The following is a 23,840-nucleotide window of genomic DNA, read 5'->3' as shown; positions in this document are numbered from 1 at the left end:
GGAAACTACCTTATGAAGCCAATTAACATAATTGTGCGTGTGTGTGTGTGTGTGTGGGGGGGGTGTTCATTTTATACAAATGACATCCTCATGGATGGTGGGTTAGAAAATTATGAGGTTTACGCAGTTAAGGCTACATTGTGTTGGATGGTTTGGATTTTTTTGCCAGTGGATGATATTTCTGCACAAAATCTGAACAAGTTTTGGATGAACAGAGTTTTGGAATTGAGACTTAACGTGGGTTAACACTAACTTTTGCAGTGCAACTTTGAAATGTAGGCTAAGTTTTTTTTTTTTTTTTTTTTTTTTAAGATTTTATTTATTCATTCATGACAGACACACACGGGGAGAGAGGCAGAGACAGGCGGAGGGAGAAGCAGGTTCCATGCAGGGAGCCCAATGTGGGACTTGATCCCATATATCGATCACGCCCTGGGCTGAAGGCAGCCCTAAACCGCTGAGCCACCGGAGCTGCCCCTTAGTTAACCTTTAAAATGGTGAGAACATCAACCTTAAGGGGTTGAATAACGATAGTTTACTAGAATCTATGAAAAGTTCCAGGTATGGAAAATTTTCCTAATTTTGGATTAACAGAGGATTTGGAAACTGATACCAAATCTCATTGGCTTATTCAATGCTGTAAGCTGGGTATATATAGGTGCAAAGTGAGAAGAAATTCCTTTAACACAGACTACTCAAAGAATTTTGTTTTATTATAGTACATGAGCTGGACTGATGGGAAAGGGTAGGTGTATGGGCAACCACTGCCCAGATTAGCATCGGATGCCCATCCCGATGGCCATGAATGTGCCAAATGTGCCGCCACTCTGCATCATGGTTTTCCCGATGCCGCCCATCAGCTCCCGACCCCGCATTCCGATCCTAAGAGAGGAGGAAAGCAAGATGGGCCAACTGGGAACAAAAATATAAGAAATGGCATAACTGCCCTTTCCCAATTTTTCATGGTAAATCAAACACTTGAAGTCTGGCAAGACATTATCTCTTCCCAGATAAGGGGGGTAATGACTAGGAAATAAATGCATCAAGATTTCTAGGGGTATCAGAATATCCTATGACCTGCCTTCAGTTTGTGGGAGGCAACATAGAGGAACTAGTTTTTCCCCTTTTACCTCCAGGATATATGGAACACACATGCGCCAATAAAGACATTTATCTTTCTGATGGTTTCCTGGTGTTAAAGCAACGATTCGTGGAGTCAGACCTGTGTTCATGCACCAGCTCTGCAATTAATGGGCTAAGTATAAAATGGGGACCATCACATTCACAGGATTGTTGTGAGAACACATGCAGCACTTAGAATAGTGATTCACACTTGGTCAGTGCTCAGTAAATGATAATTTACAATGTGGAAAAACGGGAATTAACTCTACTACATGTGAAAATGACATTAGGGTGTTGAGTTTATCTGCTGCGTATCTACATCCTGTTTCCAGTAAGTAAAATTGCTCAACAACTGTTTCACTATGTGCAAGTGGAAATAAAAACAGCAGCGACAGTAGTAACCATTTATTGAGCACTTAATATGTGCCACATTCTGTGGTATGTGGGCTCTGATTTAATCCTCACAACTCTATGAGGCAGATGTTACCTTACTGACCTCATTCTCCACTTAAGGAAACCCAGACTCCAACGTGCTTTAAGGTTACAGAATGAGTGAAGAGTCAGATTTTCTGACTTTCAGTTTGAATCAGAACTCATATTCTCAAGCGCCGAGGCTTCCAACCTTCCTTCCAGACTGAAGGTGGGTAGGGAATCAGTCTCGTTAAAGGATAGCGAGGAAATTGAAACGAAGTAGGCTCTATCCAGGCTGCCCGCCAAGTGGCGCGGGGCAGGAAGGGCCGGTAGTCCCGCCCAGAGATCACCGCCCACCCCCCTCACCTGAGACAGGAAAAGGTGCCGAAGAGCGCCCCGGCCGCCATGCCCACTGCGCAACCCATCACAAAGCCCATCTTCACGCGGTCAAAGCAGCTCGGTTGGGACTGTCCGTAGGGCCCCACGGCCACCGGCATCTGCGGGGTTCGAAGGTTAGGGGAGTATGGGCCTAGCCGCCAGCCCGGGCGGGGGCCGGAGGAGGCGGGGTGGGGAGGGAATCTAAGGGTTCGGGGAAGTCCAGGGAGGAAAATAAGCGCGTAGCCCAACTCCATCACCCTCTTAGCGTTCGGGTCCCCGCCCCGCGGTGCCCCCCACCTCACCTCGTTCGCGGCTTCGGTCGCTCAGTTCTACTACGTCTCACCCGGAACGCGAGGCGGAGCGCGCCCGCGGCCCGAGCAATTGCTTCCGGGACGCGGAGCACAACTTCCGGGAGCACGTAGCTGAGGACTGCGGCCGCTTCGGGCGGGGGGCTCTGCCTGCGGGACCATGCTGCTGCGAACCGCTTGGAGGCGGGCGGCCGCGGCTGTGCCGGTAGCTCCGGGGTCCAGGTCCGAGGCGCCCACTCGGGGGCTGCGCCTGCGCGGTACGCTCCGGGTCCTGCTCGCCGCCGCCTCCCGGCAGGCGCGGACCTTCTCCCTTCGCGTGGCGGTGCACCTCAATATTACAGAGCCTCCCTCTTCCGCGCGCGCAACCCAGACCCTCTGACCCTGCCTTCCTGCTGCACCCCTCAAACTTCCTCACGCCCACCCTCAGAACGGTTGACTTGGCCTTCAGATCCTGCCCCACAGGCCTTCGGAGCCTTGCAAGTTCCGTCGGCCTTCAGACCTCTCGGCCAACTTTAAGAGATGCTAGTCGTCCAGCCAGTAATCTTGGAGGGAGATCTTACCTACCCTGTTTCCACAGTCCTGAATGGCTGCCCTTTCCTATCCCTCCCTGCTCCCAACGAAGCAATTCGAATATTGTCCCTACATCCCCCTCCAAGAACATGGTCTCTCTCCCTAACCTCCTTTTACAGTTTGCTTAAGTTCTCTGATCTGATGTTTTGTTTGCTTTTCCGTTGAGATTCAACCCCTGCGTCCTTTCAGCTCATCTCACTCCCATCCAGCTTTCACCTCCTGCTGTCTTGGATACCCTGTGTCCATAGGTTCTCTCACGCTTGGCCCTTCCATACCTTTTTTTTTTTTTTTTTTTTTTTGTCAGTTGTAGACCATGCTCCCCAGTCTGCTGTTCCCTCAGATACAGCCACTGCTCCACCGGCAGAGTCAGTGCTGCGACCTCTGTATATGGATGTGCAAGCGACAACTCCTCTGGTAAGGATGGAGGGGCAGATTTCCCCAAAGCTGTTTATAACAATTACAATGCAGAAGTGATAATGCACCAAAATGACTGGATCCTGCAGAAGTGAGAGTCATCGTGAAGTGTGTGTTGGGAAAAGCAATGGGCCAGGAGTCAGGAGGTTTAAATTATAATAAACTAGAAGCAGTTCTACTTACTAGCTATTGACCTTGATCAAATCACTTCGGTGTAGGCACTATAGTAGGAATAAAAGCATAGGCTCTGGAATTAGCTGGATTGCTATTTACTAACTATGTGAATTTGGGCAAGTATTAAAAGGGTTAAAAAGGTGTAAAGGAGGGATCCCTGGGTGGCGCAGCGGTTTAGCGCCTGCCTTTGGCCCAGGGCACGATCCTGGAGACCCAGGATCGAATCCCACGTCGGGCTCCCGGTGCATGGAGCCTGCTTCTCCCTCTGCCTGTGTCTCTGTCTCTCTCTCTGTGACTATCATAAATAAATAAAAAAAAAAAAAAAAAAAAAAAAAAAAAAAAAAAAAAAAAAAAAAAAAAAAAAGGTGTAAAGGAGCCCTTTATACAGAACTTGGCACATGATAAGCACTTCAATATTAATGGAAGATTTCATCAACATGTGGACTCTTGTCACTCCTGGCCCTTGTAGATCGCATCACCTGGCAGGATGTAGAAACGGCTGTCGGGACCAGGCAATGTTTGTAGATTACCTGAGGAGATGGTAGGATGATAATCTGGTAGAACGATGGGTCGAGAGTGGGAGTATATTGGGCTGCTATTTGTTTAGTACCTGAGGGAATGGAAGAATGTTTAAGGCACAATCTAGGCGGTGTCTGAAGGGTTGGGAGTGTGTGGAGGCAGTTTGGGCAGGTCTGAGGGGATGGAGTGGGGCCTGAGTGATCTGTGGACTCAAGGAGACTGATTTATTCTTTTGTGCTCAGGACCCTCGGGTGCTTGATGCCATGCTCCCTTACCTAGTCAACTACTATGGAAACCCACACTCCCGGACACATGCTTATGGCTGGGAGAGTGAGGCAGCCATGGAACATGCTCGCCAGGTTAGTACAGAAGGATAGGAGGTTCTGATGACAGGTTCGGTGGACTATGGGAGGCATTTCATTCATAGCTCTGGGTGGAGGTGGACATGATTTGAGGCTCTTTCAGGAAGAGGTTAGAGATCAGGCCTTGGAGTCCCTCTGAAGGCATTTTATTGGTTGTTACATTTCCTAACTAAATGACCTTTGGAATGTTACCTAGTTTTTATGAATATCAATTTCCACACATTGAAAATGGAGATTGTAATAGTTCCTACTCCTTAAGATCATTTTGTGGATTCAATGAGATATTGCTGATGATGTGTTTTATTAACACAATGCTTATACATACCAAGAGCTCAATTAGGGCTTTTTATTTTAAGTTGCTCCCCCCACACACACAAGTAGATTCCACACCCAGCATGGAGCCCAATGCAGAGCTTGAACTTATGACCCTGAGATCAAGACCTGAGCTGAAATCAGGACTCAGATGCTTAACCCACTGAGCCACCAGGCACCCCTCAATAAGTGCTTTTTTTTTTTTTTTTAATTTATTTATTCATGATAGTCACACAGAGAGAGAGAGAGGCAGAGACACAGGCAGAGGGAGAAGCAGGCTCCATGCACCGGGAGCCCGATGTGGGATTCGATCCCAGGTCTCCAGGATCACGCCCTGGGCCAAAGGCAGGCGCTAAACCGCTGCGCCACCCAGGGATCCCCAATAAGTGCTTTTTAAAAAGCCAATATTGTGGGGTGCCTGGGTGGCTCAGTCAGTTGATCATCTGATTCTTTTTTTTTTTTTAAGATTTTATTTATTTATTCATGAGAGACACAGAGAAAAAGAGAGAGGCAGAGACACAGGCAGAGGGAAAAGCATGCTCCATGCAGGGAGCTAATGTGGGACTCGATCCCAGGTCTCTAGGATCAGGCCCTGGGCTGAAGGCAGCACTAAACCGCTGAGCCACCCAGGCTGGCCCTGAGCATCTGATTCTTTTTTTTTTTTTTTTAAGATTTTATTTATTTATTTGAGAGAGAGAGAGCACAAGCATAGGGAGAGGTGGAGGGAGAGGGAGAAGCAGACTCTGCTGAGCAGGGAGCCAGACATGGGGCTCGATCCCAGAACCCCGGGATCACGACCTGAGCCAAAGGCAGCCGCTTAACCAACTGAGCTACTCAGACGCCCCCTGAGCATCTGATTCTTGATTTTGGCTTGTCATGATCTCAGGGTCATAAGATGGAGCTCCATGTTGGGCTCCACACTTAGCCGCACTCACCAAGATGTCTGCTTAAGAGTCTCTCTCCCTCTTCCTCCTCCCCCCTGCTCGTGTCCATGCATTCACACATGATCACTCTCTCTCAAATAAATAAATAGATCATAAATAATAAATAAATAAATAGCCAATATTGGGGCACCTGACTGGCTCAGTCAGTGGAGCATTTGACTCTTGTTCTCAGGAGTGTTTGAGCCCTGTGCTGCGTATGGATATTAAAAATAAAATCTTTTTTTTTTTTTTTTTTTTTTTTTAAATTTTTTTTTTTTTATTTATTTATGATAGTCACAGAGAGAGAGAGAGAGAGGGGCAGAGACACAGGCAGAGGGAGAAGCAGGCTCCATGCACCGGGAGCCCAATGTGGGATTCGATCCCGGGTCTCCAGGATCGCGCCCTAGGCCGAAGGCAGGCGCCAAACCGCTGCGCCACCCAGGGATCCCAAAAAATAAAATCTTAAAATAAAAATAAAGATAATAAAATAAAAATAAAATCTTTGAGGAGCCTTCGTGGTTCAGTCAGTTAAGCTCCTGCCTTCTGCTCAGGTCATGATCCCAGGGTCCTGCTCAGTGGGGAGTCTGCTTCTCCCTTTCCCTCTGCCCCTCCCCACCTTTTTAAAAAAATATTTTATTTATTTATTCATGAGAGACACAGAGAGAGAGGCAGAGACACAGGCAGAGCGAGAGGCAGTCTCTATGCAAGGAGCCCGATGTGGGACTTGATCCTGGGACTCCAGGATCACGCCCTGAGCCAAAGGCAGAGGCTCAACTGCTGAGCTACCCAGGCATCCCTTTTTTTTTTTTTTTAAGATCTTCCCCTCTCCTTGCTTGTGCTCTCACTTTCTCTCAAATAAATAAATAAAATCTTTAAGAAAGAAAAAAAAATCTTTAAATAAATAACCATTATTATTATTATTATTATTATTATTATTATTATTATTATTTTGTATCAGGCAGGAAAAGAGCCTCGGATCTGGAATGGAACTGAATCTAAATATTGTCTGACCCTAGTGGGCACAGAACTTTTTGGGCTGTTGATAGGATGCAGTGGAGCTTTTATTTTATTTTATTTTATTTTATTTTATTTTATTTTATTTTATTATTTATTTTATTTTTTATTTTACTTTACTTTATTATTTTATTTATTTTATTTTGAGAGACACAGAGAGAGAGAGAGAGAGAGAGAGAGAGAGAGGCAGAGACACAGGCAGAGGGAGAAGCAGGCTCCATGCAGGGAGCCGGGATCACGCCCTGAGCCAGAGGTGGCGCTAAACCGCTGAGCCACCCAGGGATCACCTGGAGCTTTTCTTGAACCAGAGCTCTGTCCTAGCTATGTCTGCAGTTGCATTGCTGTCTGCAGAACTGATATTATTTATCTCTGTTTCTTGGTTTGCAGCAAGTAGCATCTCTGATTGGGGCTGATCCTCGTGAGATCATTTTCACTAGTGGCGCTACTGAATCTAACAACATAGCAATTAAGGTAAGAAAATGAGAAGGCATATCTGGGCTTTCCTGACTTGAGAGTTGGCCTTCCATCATTTGGGTTCCTGTATATATTTCCCCGCTACCCACTCTGACCCTATTGTGAAAAAAGACATAAGCAAACATAGGCTCTTTCTGATTTATTGCTTCCTTCAACCCTCTGAGATCTACTCCATCTTAAGTCTTTGTTCCTGTTGAACTAAGTTCAGTGAGGTAGTTGGACATGAAGAAGGTGGCTCTTTGACCATTAACTACTGGTATTTTGGACAGCAGCTACTTTAGGGAGTGGATAATGGTGACTCAACCCTTTTCCCCATACTTTTTAAATAATTTCTACACCCAGTGTGGGGCTCCAGCTCACAACCCTGAGATCAAGAGTCACACATTACCAGCTGAGCGAGCCAGGTGTCCCTTCCGCATCCTTTTGATCTAGTTATAGTGAAGTCCAGAATCCACTTGCAATTAGACATGCTTCTCTTCTAGTTACCACCTTCACCCTTCTATATGTGATTTCAGGGCTGCCTTCCTCTCAGCCTTCTCTTTTCTTTCTGATGAGATCTATTTGCTACAAGTTTCTCCTGTTTCTTTCTTTTTTTAAGATTTATTTATTTTAAAAAATCAGTTATTTATTTTAGGGGTGGCTCCTATCTTTAGGTGCATAGAGCCCAGCATGGAGCTCGATCCCATGACTCTGAGATCATGATTGGAGCTGAAACCAAGAGTCTATAAAGTTAGCCAATTGTGCTGCCCAGGCATCCCTTTAAAATTTTTTTTTTAATTTGTTAAAGATTTTGTGCATATATATATATATATATATATGTATATATATATATATACACACACATTTATTTATTTGAGAGAGAGAGAGAGAGAGAACATGCATGTGTGAGGGACAGTGAAGAGGGGCAGAAGGAGAGGGAGAAAAAAAAAAAAAAAAAAAAGAAGGAGAGGGAGAGTGACTGAAGCACGCTCCATGCCCAGCGTGAAACCCAATGTGGAGTTCAATCTCCCAACCCTAAAATAATGACCTGAGCCGAAATCAGGAGTTGGATGTTTGTTTGTTTTTATTTTTAAAGTTTTTATTTATTTATTCATGATAGTCACAGAGAGAGAGAGAGAGAGGCAGAGACACAGGCAGAGGGAGAAGCAGGCTCCATGCAGGGAGCCCGATGTGGGATCTGATCCCAGGTCTCCAGGATCACACCCCGGGCCAAAGGCAGGCGCTAAACCGCTGCGCCACCCAGGGATCCCTGGATGCTTTTTTTTTTTTTTTAAAAAGAGAGATTTTATTTATTCATTCATGAGAGACACACACACACAGAGAGAGAGGCAGAGACATAGGCAGAGGGAAAAGCAGACTCCACACAGGGAGCCCTATGCGGGACTCAATCCCGGGACCCCAGGATCATGCCCTGGGCCAAAGGCAGGCACTAAACTGTTGAGCCACCCAGGGATCCCTAGAGTTGGATGCTTAACTGAGGGGCACCCGGTCCTCAGTCACTTAAGTGACTGTTTCTTGATTTCCGTTCAGGACATGATCTCACAATCCTGGGATCAAACCCTGTATTGGCTCCCCACTCAGCAGGGAGTCAACTTGAGGATTCTCTCCTCTATCTGCCTCTGCCTCCCCCCCTACTCACTTATGTACTCTCACTCTCTCTCAAATAAATTAATAAATCTTAAAAAAAAGAGTTGGATGCTTAATCAACTAAGCCACCCAGGAGCCCCAGGATTTTATATTTTCAAGTATGTCTACACCCAACATGAAGCTTGAATTTATAATCCCAAGACCAAAAGTTGCGTGCTCTATGACTGAGCCAACCAGGTGCCCCTCCTGTTTGTTTAGATGTTCCTATTTTGAAGTACTGATTGCTGTGTTTCTGCATGCATTCACTGCATTGTGGTGTCTCTCCCTATCAGATGGAAGCCTCCAGGGCAGCCAAACTGCTGAGCCACCCAGGGATCCCAAGACATCTTTCTTTTTTTTTTTTTTTTTTTTTTAATTTTTATTTATTTATGATAGTCACAGAGAGAGAAGGAGAGAGAGGCAGAGACAGGCAGAGGGAGAAGCAAGCTCCATGCACCGGGAGCCCGACGTGGGATTCGATCCCGGGTCTCCAGGATCACGCCCTGGGCCAAAGGCAGGCGCCAAACCGCTGCGCCACCCAGGGATCCCCCAAGACATCTTTCTAAATGATTTTCTTTCTTTCTTTTCTTTTTTCTAAATGATTTTCTGAAGAGATTGTAGCATAATTACTGCTATCAGCAGGGAATGAGTGTTTGAGTTTCACTTATATACTGACAGCTTTGGGTATTGTTGTCACCGTATTTGCATGTTTTATTATTAAGTGGAAATAAAGAGAAAAGCTTTTTCCTGGGATGCAAGGATAGGCATGTTCCCTATTTTCTACCTGTAGTATCATAAAATATGTTTTTTTATATAAAAATCTCTTGGCACAGAGCCTCAAAAATCTTTGGGGTTTCCTGAATGATAGAAATGTCTTTTGTTACATAATAATCCTGTTTATACAACATAACAATTGTTTGTTTCATAACAATCCTTTCTGGACCATACCTGAGTTATGGTAGTGAAGTGACTCATGTGGGCTCTTAGTTGCAAGGGACTGGCTGGCCTTTCCAGAAGAACAAAGCATGTGATTAGGGGGTTGGAACTTTCAGCCATACTTCCCTCAGGGCAGGAGAGGGGAACTAGAGATTGAGTTCAGTCCTGTGGCCAGTGATTTAATCAGTCATGCCTTGATAATGAAACCCCCATAAAAACTCTGGACAATAAGGCTCAGAGGATCTTCCAAGTTGACGAACTCATGGATGTACTGGGCGGGTGGCATGCCTGGATTCACAAAGACAGGGCATGGAAACTTCGTGCCCATCCCCTCCTCAGGCCTTGCCGTATGCACCTCTTCCATTTGGCTATTCCTGAATTATATCCTTTATAATAAAACTGTAAGAGTGTGGTGCTTTCAGCAAGTTCTGAGAGTCATTCTGGTGAATTACTGAACCTTAGGGTGCTGTGGGAAGTCCTAAATTTGTAGCCAGTGGGGCAAAAGTACTGAAGTCTGGCTTGTCCCACCTGGGCCTTGTGGCTGACATCTGAAGTAGGTTTAGGCTTTTGGGACTGAGCCCCTTAATCTGCAGGATTTCTACTAATTCAGGGTAGTTAGTGTCAGAATTAAGTTGAATTGTAGGACACATACTTGGTGTCGCAGAATTTTTTTTTTTTTTAACATTTTTATTTTTTCATGAGAGACACAGAGAGAGAGAGAAGCAGAGACACAGGCAGAGGGAGAAACAGGCTCCATGCAGGGAGCCTGACATGGTACTCAATCCCAGGTCTCCAGGCTCACGCCCTGGGCTGAAGGCGGCGCTAAACCGCTGAGCCACCTGCGCTGCCCGGTGTTACAGAATTGATGTTGGAGCATACAACTCTTTCCCACTTTTTCTTTCAAGGATTGCAGTCCTTGCTGTCTCTCTGAGTATCCCTTCCTTCCTTCCACCACCACCAATTTCTAGGGGGTGGCCAGGTTCTATAGGTCACGGAAAAAGCACTTGATCACCACTCAGACAGAGCACAAATGTGTCTTGGACTCCTGCCGTTCGCTGGAAGCTGAGGGCTTTCAGGTCACATACCTCCCGGTGAAGAAAAGTGGCATCATCGACCTGAAGGTAGGAGTGGCTACTGACAGGAGGGGGCAAAATAGGAGGAGCTTGGCTTCAGCCAGTAAATCTGTTATCAGCCTCAGCCGGAGCTTGAAGGACTAGATCTAATGATGAGGGGAAGGTTGGGGAAATAGGCCTGGGAGAGAAACTGAGCATATGTTCCCCTTCAGTGTGTGGACTATTTTCTTTTTCTCTGGAGGAGTTGTTTCTCAGCTTTGTCAGTGCTTCCTGGTTTGTCTGAGGGCCATTGGCTGTGTGTGTGTAGGATGCCAGGGACTCAACACTCACCATGGCAAAGCTCTAGCCTCTTCTTCCCTTGTACTGATGTTTCTCCTCTCTCTAAAGAGGAGGCGTAGTTTTTGTGAAGAATATTTCCCTTTATAGCCCATATCCTTATATGTACATTTTCGGTAGTGATTTCATGCATCTTGTCCATCAGATTTTGGATACCAACATCCCTAGTCAAATCCTAAGATACAGTTTGTGGGAAGAGCCCTGTCATATACCAGTAGGGAGAGTTTTACTTCATTTCCAAGTTGGATGCCTTTTATTTTTTTCTTGCCCAATTGCCTGGCAAAGACTTCTAGTACAAAGTTGAATAGAAGTGATGAGAGCAGACATCCTCATTTTGTTCCTGATACTGGAAGAAAGCTTTCCTCCTTAAGTGTGATGTTAACTGTGGATTTTTCATAGTTGTTCTTGCATAAATGTCCTTTATTAGATTGAGAAAGTTCTCCAAGTCTGATTTCTTTTGGGGGGGGGGGGTATTATGAAAGCATTTTGGTTTAGTAGTTGGTTTTTTGTGTTTATTGAGGTAGTCATGTGGTTTTGTCCTCTTTATATGGTGTATACATTCACTGATAGGTTACTGGATTTGGTTTGCTAGTATTTTGTTAAGGATTTTTGTATCTCTAGTCATTAGAGATCCTGATCTGCAGTTTCCTTGTGATATCTTTTTTTGGTTTTGATATCAGGGTAATACTGATCTCAGAACAGACATGGTGGTTGTCACCTAGTGTTTTAGTTCTGTTGACCACTGTGGCCCTTCGTAAAACTCTCCACTTCAGCCACAGAGCCTTGATATCTCCCTGATTGGGCCTGACCAATACTGCTGTGGGTCTCTTCTCACATAGCCCCTCACCTCTGATTTCTTCTCCTCTTTGCACTTTCCTTAATTCTCTCCCTCTTTTACCCACTTAGCTCAAGTTCAGCTCTGTGCTGAAATCTTTTTAGCTGCCCCAACCCCTATTTTTTTTTAAGATTTTATTTATTTATTCATGAGATACAGAATGAGAGGCAGAAACATAGGCAGAGGGAGAAGCAGGCTCCATGCAGGGAGCCCAATATGGGACCTTATCCCAGCACTCCAGGATCACGCCTTGAGCTGAAGGCAGGTGCCCAACTGCTGAACCACCCAGGCATCCCTGCCCCAACCCCTATTAATATCTTTTTTTCTCTAAATTCCTTAAATTCCTTAATGGCTTTTTACTACTATCCTCTGTCGTATGTTTGTCTATCTCTCCACCAGGTTAAGTCTCCTGAATACTAGGAGCATGTATTTTTCTGGCTTCTATTTCTCATAATGCTTAACGTGTGCTATTCTTTCACCTCATAGTATGTATTATGCCATAGTGTGTGGCACCACGGATAGCAGGATGAACAAGACAAGTTTAGTTCCTGCCTCCTGAGAGGTTACATTCTAGTAAAGGGGACAGTTAACATATAGGCAAACATGTAAATGAAGTAGTTACAAATTAGGATAAATGCTGTGAAAGAAGCAAACAAGAAGCAAGGGAAACATGGCAGTGAGCACCTTTATAAACCAGTGTCCAGGAAAGCAAGATGTTGGGAGGCTGATTAATAATTCCTTTAAGAGAAATATTTTAGTCAGACGAGATCCCTGCCTCAGTATTGTCACCAATAACCTTGATTTTTGCTACTTTGTTGTTTGCAGCTTACTCTGACAACCTTACATAGGAAAGATTCTCCTCTTTTTTTAATTAAACTTTTAAATAATTGTCAATTCACATGTGATTGTGAGAAATCATACAGAGAGATCTCACGTATCTTTTATCCAGGTTTTCCCATGATAACATCTTGCAGAAGTATATCACAGCCAGGGTATTGATGTTGACACAGTCTGCCGGTCTTGTTTTCGTTGCCCCAGTTTTACTTGAACTCACTTGTCACATAGAGGTTTGTGTAATTACCACCACCATCACATTACTTTCATCACCACAGTGATGCTTCCTGTTGTTCTTTTAAAACCACTAATTTGATCTCCATTTCTTTAATTTTTTATTTCAATAATGTTATATAAATGGAATGATAAAGTGTGTAACGTTTTGGGACTGGTTTTTCTCCTTAGCATAAGTCTTTGGCAACTCATTTAGGTTGTTACATGTCTCAGTAGTTTGTTCTTTCTGTTGCTGAGTCATAGTCCATGTGTGGGAAGTACCAGAGTTTAACCATTCACCTGATGAGCGACCTCTGGGTTGTTTCTAGGTTTTGGCTGTTGTGGTGAAAGCTGCTATGAAAATTTATGTGTATGTTTTTTGTGTGAATCTGTTTTCATTTCCCTGAGATAAATGCACAACAGTACAATTACTGGATCGCAAGGTAATTTTATGTTTAGTTTGGTAAGAAACAAAAAGTGGCAAACTGTTTTCCAGCATAGCTATGCCATTTTACGTTATGACCAATGGTAATAACCAAGTGAGTAAGTGATGCAATTTCTCCGAATCCTTGCCAGCATTTTATGTTGGCGCTATTTTTGTTTTAACCATTCTGATAAGTGGGTAGTGAAAGGCCCCTTTCCAAGACTAAGCTTGCCTATATTCTGAGTTAGGGAGGACTTTGTTGGTACTTTATGTCTCCTTGCTCCTGATACTCTTAGGAACTAGAGTCTGCCATCCAGCCAGATACCAGCCTGGTGTCAGTCATGACTGTGAACAACGAAATTGGAGTGAAGCAGCCCATTGCAGAAATAGGTGAGTATCATGGGTGGACCCTGATGTATGCCTACCACTGGGATCCATCTGAGGAACAAGAATGGTCTGGGAGGGAGGTCAAGGGAAAGGGAATTTCAGAGCATGAGTCCTTCCTTGTTCAAAGACCTATTGTGTATGGTATAGCAGTATTTGAATCCTGGTCTAGTATTCTTTCTGTTCCTTTCTATTTAACTGCAGTTGCTGCCAAAAACAAAACACCATTCTTTTTTCTCTTCCCCTTTAACTTTTGTCACTTTAGTACATCTCTTTATTATGCTCACTTAGAGCCAGAGACTCACCCTGTAACTCCTAAGGCACATTAGCAAATAGATCTGCTAATCTTTGCTTCCTTTACAAAGGATATAAAAGTTAATCTGATACATTGAAAGGCCTGTGTCAAGGAGGTAAGACGAGTCTTAGGCATCAGGATATCAGGGATGTTTTGATTTGGTGATTTGTACTTGCCCTTATTTTCTCTAGCTGAGAATGACAGAGAGAGTGGGAGAGAGAGATGGAAAGAGAGACTAAGAGAAAGAGAGTGAGAAGTTATTTACTATATGGCTAGAGGGTAATGACAGATGCAGTTTTGCCTTAGAACTCATGGTATGAAAAAAAAAAAAGAACTCATGGTATGTTGTGGGATCACTGCCAGGTGACTTCCCAACATTGTGATATGATTCTTCCCCTCTGTTGTTTCCTCAGGGCAGATTTGCAGTTCCAGAAAGGTATATTTCCATACCGATGCAGCCCAGGCTGTTGGAAAAATCCCACTTGACGTCAATGACATGAAAATTGATCTCATGAGCATCAGTGGTCATAAAATCTATGGTCCCAAAGGTACCAGCCCCTCCTAGAGTTCTTTCTCTCAGACCTCCCAGTAAACTCCTTGACATATGTTCCTTGTAGTTATTTGGGACTGCCATTGCTCTCAGATGAAGTTGTACATTCATAGTGTCTTGCAGAATGCAGGTGTCCTTTAGCAATAACCAAGAATACACTTGCCTATTTGTAGACTCTTTCAGTTAACTGTATATATCAGTCCATTGTTCCATTGCCTCTTTAGAAAATCCTTAGAAAGCAAGTAGAGGTTTATTTGGTTGAGGAACAAAGGGTTTTGTCATATCAAATTTAGCGAGATAAGTCCATCTATCCTGTCTGCCCCACTATAATATTCAGAGCAATGTTCTTTGAGTCCTTCATTCCCTGTGTCTTTCTGTAACACAGGGGAAGATTGGACTTTTATATCTTTTGGCGTTTATTCCTAGATTTAATATGTTCCTATTAGTCTCTCAAGGATATTTGTTTGTTCCCTATGGTCCTGTTGGCCCAGAATGTTTCTAGCCAGAATTCTGTCTTTTCTCTCCAGTCTTTTATCTTTTATGGAAGTAGCTATAAAATTTCTCTGTCTCTGAGGTGAGGAGGGCCTGTGGGGGTTGGTAATGTTGGTACACTTTCTGTGTTTGTAGTGTATGTCATTGGGCTATACATTCTGAGAAAAAAACTGATAGCTCTTGGAAATATGTAAAATGTCTTCTTCTCAAGGTTCCCAGAGGTTATAGAGTGTTTCTATGAGTTATTATTATAAAAACCACAGTAGGACTCCTATCTTTAATGTTGCCTTTATTGGCTTTTATTGTGGGTAAATGTATTTTGATAAAACCAATTGAGCAGAAGCTCTGATCAACACTTATTTTTTTTATTTTTATTTTTTTTTAAAGATTTTATTTATTTACTCATGAGAGACACACAGAGAGAGAGAGACAGAGATGGGCAGAGGGAGAGGCAGGCTCCATGCAGGGAGCCTGACATGGGACTCGATCCCAGGTCTCCAGGATGAGGAGGCCCTGAGCTGAAGGCAGCGCTAAACCACTGAGCCACCTGGGCTGCCCTCTGATCAACATTTATTTATTTATTTATTTATTTTAACATTTAAATGTATATAAGTATCTCACTATCCAGACTCCTGCTTTCTGAAATCAGGATCCCAGTGGATTTAGATAACATGGTATCCTTCACTGTCCAGACATGGGGTCAGAGCATGTGCTCTCTAAACTTGGGAACTGCAGAGATTCACATAGTGAGGATACTTGAATTTGATAAGGAAATAAAATATTTCTTAATTAAGTGTAGTTTGTTACATAAATTATTTCAAAACTGAGATCCTTTGTAATAAATCTCTGTCTAAGCAGTTGTTCTATGTGAAAAAAGATGAACTTCACCAAGTGGCCACTCTATTTAAAATCTTTGACAGCTTTGTGAATATCTTTGCAGATTCATGCTCATATTTTGGCATGAAATTCCTGTAAGTGGGTTTGCCAAGCCTTAAGTTATATACATTTATTGAAAATATTTTATTTATTTATTTGAAAGAAAGAGAGAGAGCGTGCATATAAGCAGAGGAAGGAGCAGGGGGAGAGGGAGATAATCTCCAACAGACTCCTTGCTGAGTGCAGAGCCTCACACAGGGCTTGATCCCACAACTGCTAGACCATGACCCAAGCTGAAACCAGACACTCATTTGACTTAGCCACCCAGGTAGGTGCCCCTTAAGTTATATATGTATTTTTTAAAATATTTTATTTATTTGAGAGAGAGCGAAAGACGAAGAGAGCACAAGCAGGGAGAGGGGCAAACGGAGAGGGAGACACAGACTCTCCGCTGAGTAGGGAGCCTGATTCGGGACTTGATCTTAGGACCCTGGGATCATGACCTGAACCAAAGGCAGACATGTAACCATCTGAGCCACCCAGGCGCCCAGGTTATATACATTTTTAAGCTTTGATATACTGTGGGAGATTATGCTGATTTTTAATTACAATCTGATCTTTCTTTGCTTTTTCCCCAAAGGTTTTTTGTTTTTGTTTTTGTTTTTTTTTAAGATTTTATTTTTATGTAATCTCTACACTCAACATATGGCTCAAACTTACAACCCTGAGGTCAACGGCCTGTGTTCCACTGACTGAACCTGCCAGGCATCCTCCACTTTTGTATTTAAATTTTTTTTTCCCCCAAATTTAAAAGCTACAAAAAAGTACAAGGCCAGAAAGTCTCTCACCTCTATCTACCATTCATGTAGTTCTCCTCTGGGAAGGCTATTTTTTGAATATTTTTCTAGAATTATTCTATGCATTTGCAAGTGCATATCCCATCTTTCCCCCTCTGTTTTTACTCAAAAAATAGCATAGTATACTCGTTGTTCTGCATCTTCCTTTTTATATCTAATAATGTATTTTTTAAAGATTTTTTTATGTATTTATTCATAAGAGAAACAGAGAAGCAGAGACATAGGCAAAGGGAGAAACAGACTCCATGCAGGGAGCTTGATGTAGGAATCAATCCCAGGACTCTGGGATCATTCCCTGAGCCAAAGGCAGATGCTTAACCGCTGAGCCACCCAGGTGTCCTGTGTATTTTTTTTAAGTAAAGTACAAACTTTATTCAGATTTCATCAGTTTTCTAAAAATGTATCTTGGAGATTTTACAGTGGCAGTACAGAAGGAGCTTCCTCTCTTTTTTTTTTTTTTTTTTTAATTTTTATTTATTTATGATAGTCACACACACACAGAGAGAGAGAGAGAGAGAGGCAGAGACACAGGCAGAGGGAGAAGCAGGCTCCAGGAACCGGGAGCCCGATGTGGGATTCGATCCCAGGTCTCCAGGATCGCGCCCTGGGCCAAAGGCAGGCGCCATACCGCTGCGCCACCCAGGGATCCCCTTCCTCTCTCTTTTATACACTACCTTTGTATTTCATTGTGTGGACTGTATCATAATTTATTTGCCCAGTCCCCTGATGATGAATATCTGACTTCTTTCTGGTATTTTGCTCTTATGAATAATGATACATTGCATGATGCCATTTCAGACATCCATAGGGAGCTACTTTAAACCATTTGGTCATTACTCCTTCTAGTACTTACCTTCCTAATGTTAAATAATTTTTATAAATATTATGATTTTACTGCTGTTTCTCCTTTTCCTCCATTTCTTTTTATTTTGAAATTTTCAAGCTTACCAAAAAGTTGAAAGATTATTTTGACCCCATCCAAAAGTGATAATTTGTTCCATCTGCATTTTTCATCTTTTCTCTATTGTAACAAATTTTGTTTCCCAGGGGTTGGTGCCATCTACATTCGCCGCCGGCCCCGTGTACGTGTGGAGGCCCTGCAGAGTGGAGGGGGGCAGGAGCGGGGTATGCGGTCTGGGACAGTGCCCACGCCCTTGGTGGTTGGGCTGGGGGCCGCATGTGAGGTGGCACAGCAAGAGATGGAGGTATGGGGAGAGCAGTTTCCTTCCTCAACTTCTTCCCCAGTGCTAGGTCTACTATTAGAGGTTTCTTTTTTTTTTTTTTTAATATTTTATTTATTTATTCATGAGAGACACAGAGAGAGAGAGAGGCAGAGACACAGGCAGAGGGAGAAGCAGTTCCCATGTGGGGAGCCTAATGTGGGACTCGATCCCAGGACTCCAGGATCACGACCTGAGCCAAAGGCAGATGCTCAACCACTGAGCCATCCGGGCATCCCCTATTAGAGGTTTCTTTTTTTTTTTTTTTAAGATTTTATTTATTTATTCATGAGAGACGCAGAGAGAGAGGGAGGGAGGGAGGGAGGGAGGGAGGGAGGGAGGGAGGGAGAGGCAGAGAAACAGGCAGAGGGAGAAGCAGTCTCCATGCAGGGAGCCTGACATGGGACTCGATCCTGGGTCTCCAGGATCAGGCCCTGTACCAAAGGCAACGCTAAACCACTGAGCCACCGGGGCTGCCCTATTAGAAGTTTCTTAGCACAAATGAATGAATCAGACCTTTGCTGGAAGAGGAGGTTTAGGAAACCCATCCTTGTCCCAGTGCTTCTGGCATCTTATTCTGAGGGAGATATAATGGGCTTCAAAATCTAGGTCCATTCAGTAGGTATTGGTTCATTTATTTCCAGCGTATTGGAACCATGTGTCCAGTTATTGAGCACCTTTGCATGCCAGGTGCTGTGCTTAGTGCTGGGGATACAGTGGTCTCCCCACTGTAATACAGGATGATAAGTGGGTCTGATGCACAGTCACTTCTGGACACAGGAATAGGGATCCTCATCTTGTATGTTTCTGAGCTGTTAATGGTCACTATGCTTAGTCCTCCCTTGCCTGCTCCTCAGTACGACCATAAGCGGATCTCAAAGTTAGCAGATCGGCTGACACAAAAGATAATGAAGAGCCTTCCAGATGTGGTGATGAATGGGGACCCTGAGCACCATTACCCAGGTATGGACATGCCTTTTCTATCCCCATTCTGGAGGAGTCTGAGACTTTGAAACTTCTTTCATAGTGATTCTCTTTGCAGGCTGTATCAACCTCTCTTTTGCATATGTGGAAGGGGAGAGTCTGCTGATGGCTCTCAAGGATGTCGCCTTATCCTCAGGGAGGTGAGTTGAACTGCATAGACAGGAACTGTGGCAGGACTCATTAGCCTGGCCTCTTAAGTGGCATAACATTATTAAGCTTCCTAAGTGTGGAAGTGACAGAAGAGCTCTTGGCTAAGTATAAAGGTCATTTTGTAAGTATTGAGTTTTTAGCTGGCTTGGCTCTGGCTGAAGTTAGCCACCTTAAGAGGGCTTCCTGGGTAGAATTTTGTGCCTTTTATGGCCTTAAGAGATGCATGCATGCATCTGTTCTAGTGTTATACTAGCAGTTCTGTTGCAGACCCCCAGAATTAAAGGATGCTCCAAAGGCCACCAAGGGTTTAGCTGCCATCTAGGCTGGTACTGATGGTGTATTCAATCATAGGGGAGTGAGCACTTGGTTCTCCACTGCTTCTGGTTGTCAGACTCAGCTCATGTGGTATAGTGTTCCGTCATGCTTTGGTAGTGTCCTTGCTCAAGGACGATATCCTCCATAAGGACCAGAGGAGCTAGGTTCATATTCCAGAAAATGTAGACAGCTCTGGGCTCTTTAGCTCTACCAAATTAGAATATCTCTTTTATTTCCAAGTAATGACTTCAGGGACCTGAGGATGGGAGGAAGACCAGGGGTTTGTGGCTAAAAGCAGATGTTGATGATGAACTGAGCAAGGATCCTTGTGTTTCTCTTCAGTGCCTGCACCTCTGCATCCCTGGAGCCCTCTTATGTCCTTCGAGCAATTGGCACTGATGAGGATTTAGCTCATTCTTCTATCAGGTCAGTCAGTTGAACTACAACGTTTATGAAAAGCATCCTCTTTGGTATTATTCATCTCCTCTTCAGACTTGTTTTCCTTATCCCTTTTTGATTTTTCTTGGAAGTTTCTAGAGCAGCAGTTCTCAGACTTCATTGAATATCACTTGGGAAGTTTGTGAAGATTTCTGAGTCCCACACTCAGAAATTCTGATTGACTAGGACTGGAGGAGGAATAAGAAACTTCTCTGGTGATTCTAATGTGGCTGATCCACAGACCCGTGTCCTGAGAAACTCTAGCCATGTTCTTTCTGTGACTTTTGTAGAGTAGATCCTTGTTGAGTATTTGCTGAATGAATTTCCTTGGTGCTAGAGTTCAAATGCAGAGCTCTTCTCTTGTGCCTTTTTTCAGGTTTGGCATTGGCCGTTTCACTACAGAGGAGGAAGTGGACTACACAGTGGAGAAGTGCATTCACCATGTGAAGCGTCTTCGAGAAATGAGGTATGCACTATGCACCAGACACCCTTTGGAAGAAATTGTAGTGCTGGCTCCTCTCTTGTCCTCAGGCTTTATGTTTATACTGCCTAAAACCAGCTTTTGAGAATACTGGATTTTAGGATTTAGAAATTCCACAAAGTTGGGGCCCCTGGTTGTCTCAGTCAGTAGAGCATGTGATTCTTGATCTTGAGATTGTGAGTTCAAGCCCCACATAGGGCATAGAACTTACTTTAAAAAAAAAAAAAAAAAAAAAGTTCCACAAAGCAAGATAGTGGATCTTCTTGGCTACTTGTTTTCAGAATATGACAAAGTATTATTTTATTCTTTTTTTTAATTTTTATTTATTTATTATAGTCACAGAGAGAGAGAGAGAGAGAGAGAGAGGCAGAGACACAGGCAGAGGGAGAAGCAGGCTCCATGTACCGGGAGCCCGACGTGGGACTTGATCCCGGGTCTCCAGGATCGTGCCCTGGGCCAAAGGCAGGCGCTAAACCGCTGCGCCACCCAGGGATCCCTTATTTTATTTTTTAATTTTATTTATTTATTCATGAGAAACAGAGAGAGAGAGAGAGAGAGAGAGGCAGAGGGAGAAGCAGGCTCCATGCAGGGAGCCCGACGTGGGACTCGATCCCAGGACTCCAGGATCATGCCCTGGGCTGAAGGCAGGTGCTAAACTGTTGAGCCACCTGGGCTGCCCGACAAAGTGTTTTTTTTTTTTTTTCCGACAAAGTGTTTTTAAAAACTAAATAACTATATAAAATCAGACGTTTTTCATTATGATAGTATTAATATCAATACAAAGTTAGTGATTTGTAGACTACATAGAAAAAAAACTCCCTTTAAGATAGGAATTCTTTTTTTTTTTTCCAACTTATTATTTATTTATTTATTTATTTATTTATTTATTTATTTATTCATTCATGAGAGAGAGAGAGAGAGAGAGGCAGAGACACAGGCAGAGGGAGAAGCAGGCTCCATGCAGGGAGCCCAACGTGGGACTCGATCCCGGGTCTCCAGGATCATGCCCGGGGCTAAAGGCGGCACTAAACCGCTGAACCACCCAGGCTGCCCTTAGATAGGAATTCTTGAGATGCCTGGGTAGCTCAGTGGTTGAGCAGCTGCCTTTGGCTCAGGCCATGATCCTCGGGTCCTGGGATTGAGTCTCATAGCGGGCTCCCTATGAGGAGCATGCTCCTCCCTCTACCTGTGTCTCTGCCTCTCTCTGTGTGTGTCTCTCATGAATAAATAAATAAAATCTTTAAAAAATTTTAAAAAATAGAAATTTCTTCTTAAAAAAAAGTTTCATAGTTTTCTTTAAATTCTCAAAAGTTTGGGGTGCCTCAGTGGCTAAGTCAGTTAAACATCTGCTTCAGCTCAGGACATGATCCCAGGGTTCTGGGATCAAGCCTCGAACTGGGTTCCCTGCTCAATGAAGAGTGTGCTTCTCCCTCTTGCTCTTTTGTTCCCCTTGCTTGTGCTCTCTCGTGCCCTCTCTGTCAGATAAATAAAATCTTAAAACCTAAAATAAAAACACAAATTCTCAAAATGTTAAGAACTACTACTCAGAGTATTCTTTGTAAAGATGCTTTATAAGCAAGGTCAAGAGATGCTTTGTCAGCCAGCTGCCACCAGGGCTTCCCTTAGTAGCCATAGAGCTCCACTTCTTCCTAGGGACATTGAAGCCTCTGAATTTTTTCAGAGTCTGGCTCCATTCTGGTTAAATTCAACTTTCAGGATTCTCTTGGTCTAGTTATTGAGAGTGAGGAAATTTAAGTATATACCCTTATTCCCTTTATGAACTTTCTTAGGTCTCTCTGGGCTCTGGACTTTCCCTCCCAGAGTCTAGTTGTATTGCTGAAATATCTACAGCTTGCTTAGTTTTCTAAGGCTCAAGATTCCTCTGGCTTCAGCATCTTCAACCTGTTTCTTCTGACCTTTACAAACTGAATTCAGCATGGTCTTACTAGCCCCTGGCTAAAGCTTTAGTTTGTGAGTCTATGACAGTAAGTGACTTCTAAAGAGAAAGGATAAGGAGATCGCTAACTTTAAGGAGCCACGTTAAAGGTCATACATAGAAAGGCATGCTGGGAATGCATGGCATAAAGGAGAGGGATAAGCCAAGAAAAGAGTGAAATTGGGTAGAAGAAAATTAACTGGGAACTCCAAACCGGAATCCTACAGTCATAACACCTTGAAGTAATATCTGGTCTGGGAATATTATGCAAGGCATTCAAGCTGAAGGGAATTAGAGCTTAGCCGAGATTTATCAGCAGCAGTTCTGTGTAAGATGAAATGCTCAGATCTAAGATGCAAGAGATACTTTTGAATTGGAACCAGGGATGTTGGAAGCACAGTCCAACTCTGGGGTGATGAAGCTGGTAGGAATTGGTTAAGCATGCTACATATCTTGGTAATTTAGGGCTAAGCTCTAGCCCTGAGAAGTAGAGAAAAACCTAGAAAAAAGTGTTGAAAAGTTGTCTATTTGGGTGGGGATGAGTAGAGAGGCAGAAACTTGATGCTTACATAGGTTCCAGGGGTCTTGGTTCCACTAAGGAAACTGTTTCCATAGTATCTCATGAATGGGATGAGAGCTTCTTGAACATGACCGCAACCTGATGCCACTGACTTGGCCCCACTGGAGCTGAACCTGTGGTACTCAGTTATTGTTTTTTGGCAGCTATGGAGAGGCTGGAGCTGACAAGAATTTAAAGAGAGCTGGGAAGGACTTGTTAACCACTATGTTGGGGTTTGTCAGGGCAAGAAAGTGGAGAGACAAGAACGGATAGAGTTAAGTCAGGGCTCAGGGATCAGAGACCAATGTCAGCTGTTTCCTATCTAAGCCCTTACTCACCCAATGTCTCTTTTCTTTGGCAGCCCTCTCTGGGAGATGGTGCAGGATGGCATTGACCTCAAAAGCATCAAGTGGACCCAACACTAGAGGAGTGGGCCTCTGACTTTGTGCTGTCCTGGCTTCTCCTACTTCACCAGCTCATGCACATCTGGGTATCTTATTATACCCAGTGGATGCTTCATATCAGACCAGAATTGGTGTAGTCCAGTTGACTTCAGCATCAACTACTATCAGCCCAAGACAGAAATATAAGAAAACTATCTTTCCTCTAGCCTCAGCTCCTTTGGTGGGGGAACACTCATGTTTCTCTCCAGGAGTACTTCTTTGGTCTTATGGTGAATGGATGTTCTTGGTGGGGAGAGCCAGAGGAACTGGAAGATGGTTCTTTGTTCAGAGACCTCAGTTCTCTATGTGGACATTTGAATTGTTGCTTACTACTGCACAGCAAGAATGACTCCTTCAGGAGCAAGCATAATCAACTGCTATTTAATTTCTTTTTTGGCTCCAAAGCCCACCTCTTCGTGTTCATTGTAGACTGACAGCAAGTTTCTTAGAAGCCTTGTCTCCTGTTCTTGTCCCTTTATATTTTTTTTGACCTAATGGAGCTAGAAATATCTATATAACCCCACCCATTATTCTAATAATTTATGTTTCTTTTTAAAAAAATATTAATTTGCAGATAAGAGAAATAAAATCACCTTCCTTTA

The 23,840-nt window shown here is 43.6% G+C and overlaps 2 protein-coding genes across 4 annotated transcripts; one reads left to right on the top strand and one right to left on the bottom strand.

Moving 5' to 3' along the window:
* Window positions 1-692: 692 nt before the first annotated feature.
* Window positions 693-2,368, bottom strand: ROMO1 (reactive oxygen species modulator 1). Its single transcript, XM_077872952.1, has 3 exons — window positions 2,214-2,368; window positions 1,900-2,030; window positions 693-882 (listed from the first exon to the last, which is right to left on the bottom strand). Exons 2-3 carry the CDS (start codon window positions 2,028-2,030, stop codon window positions 774-776), a joined length of 240 nt encoding a protein of 79 aa, XP_077729078.1. The 5' UTR covers window positions 2,214-2,368; the 3' UTR covers window positions 693-773.
* On the top strand, window positions 1,898-23,840 carry NFS1 (NFS1 cysteine desulfurase). Of its 3 annotated transcripts, none has more exons than XM_077872951.1 (13): window positions 1,898-2,045; window positions 3,094-3,203; window positions 4,139-4,255; window positions 6,895-6,978; window positions 10,512-10,664; window positions 13,555-13,648; window positions 14,351-14,485; window positions 17,760-17,917; window positions 18,790-18,895; window positions 18,975-19,056; window positions 19,724-19,807; window positions 20,196-20,285; window positions 23,157-23,840. In XM_077872951.1, the coding sequence occupies exons 2-13, from the start codon at window positions 3,177-3,179 to the stop codon at window positions 23,218-23,220; spliced, it is 1,194 nt and encodes a 397-aa protein (XP_077729077.1). In that variant the 5' UTR covers window positions 1,898-2,045; window positions 3,094-3,176; the 3' UTR covers window positions 23,221-23,840. The 3 variants fall into 3 exon arrangements, with proteins under 3 accessions (XP_077729077.1, XP_077729076.1, XP_077729075.1); XM_077872949.1 differs by lacking the exon at window positions 1,898-2,045 and adding an exon at window positions 2,304-2,476; XM_077872950.1 differs by lacking the exons at window positions 1,898-2,045; window positions 10,512-10,664 and adding an exon at window positions 2,303-2,476.

This window comes from Canis aureus, chromosome 26 (genome assembly GCF_053574225.1).
Source record: "Canis aureus isolate CA01 chromosome 26, VMU_Caureus_v.1.0, whole genome shotgun sequence".
In the NCBI taxonomy this organism is placed as follows: Eukaryota; Metazoa; Chordata; class Mammalia; order Carnivora; family Canidae; genus Canis; species Canis aureus.
This window is presented reverse-complemented; position numbering and strand designations above follow the sequence as displayed.

What these genes read in the sequence shown, in the direction of transcription:
- ROMO1 (XM_077872952.1), bottom strand. Translation starts at nt 2,030, where the DNA reads ATGCCGGTGGCCGTGGGGCCCTACGGACAGTCCCAACCGAGCTGCTTT. An exon ending in GGCACCTTTTCCTGTCTCAG is followed by an intron (nt 883 to 1,899) that starts GTGAGGGGGGTG and finishes CTCCTCTCTTAG; the next exon opens with GATCGGAATGCGGGGTCGGG.
- NFS1 (XM_077872949.1), top strand. Translation starts at nt 2,380, where the DNA reads ATGCTGCTGCGAACCGCTTGGAGGCGGGCGGCCGCGGCTGTGCCGGTA. An exon ending in GTGGCATCATCGACCTGAAG is followed by an intron (nt 10,665 to 13,554) that starts GTAGGAGTGGCT and finishes TGATACTCTTAG; the next exon opens with GAACTAGAGTCTGCCATCCA. An exon ending in GTCGCCTTATCCTCAGGGAG is followed by an intron (nt 19,057 to 19,723) that starts GTGAGTTGAACT and finishes GTTTCTCTTCAG; the next exon opens with TGCCTGCACCTCTGCATCCC.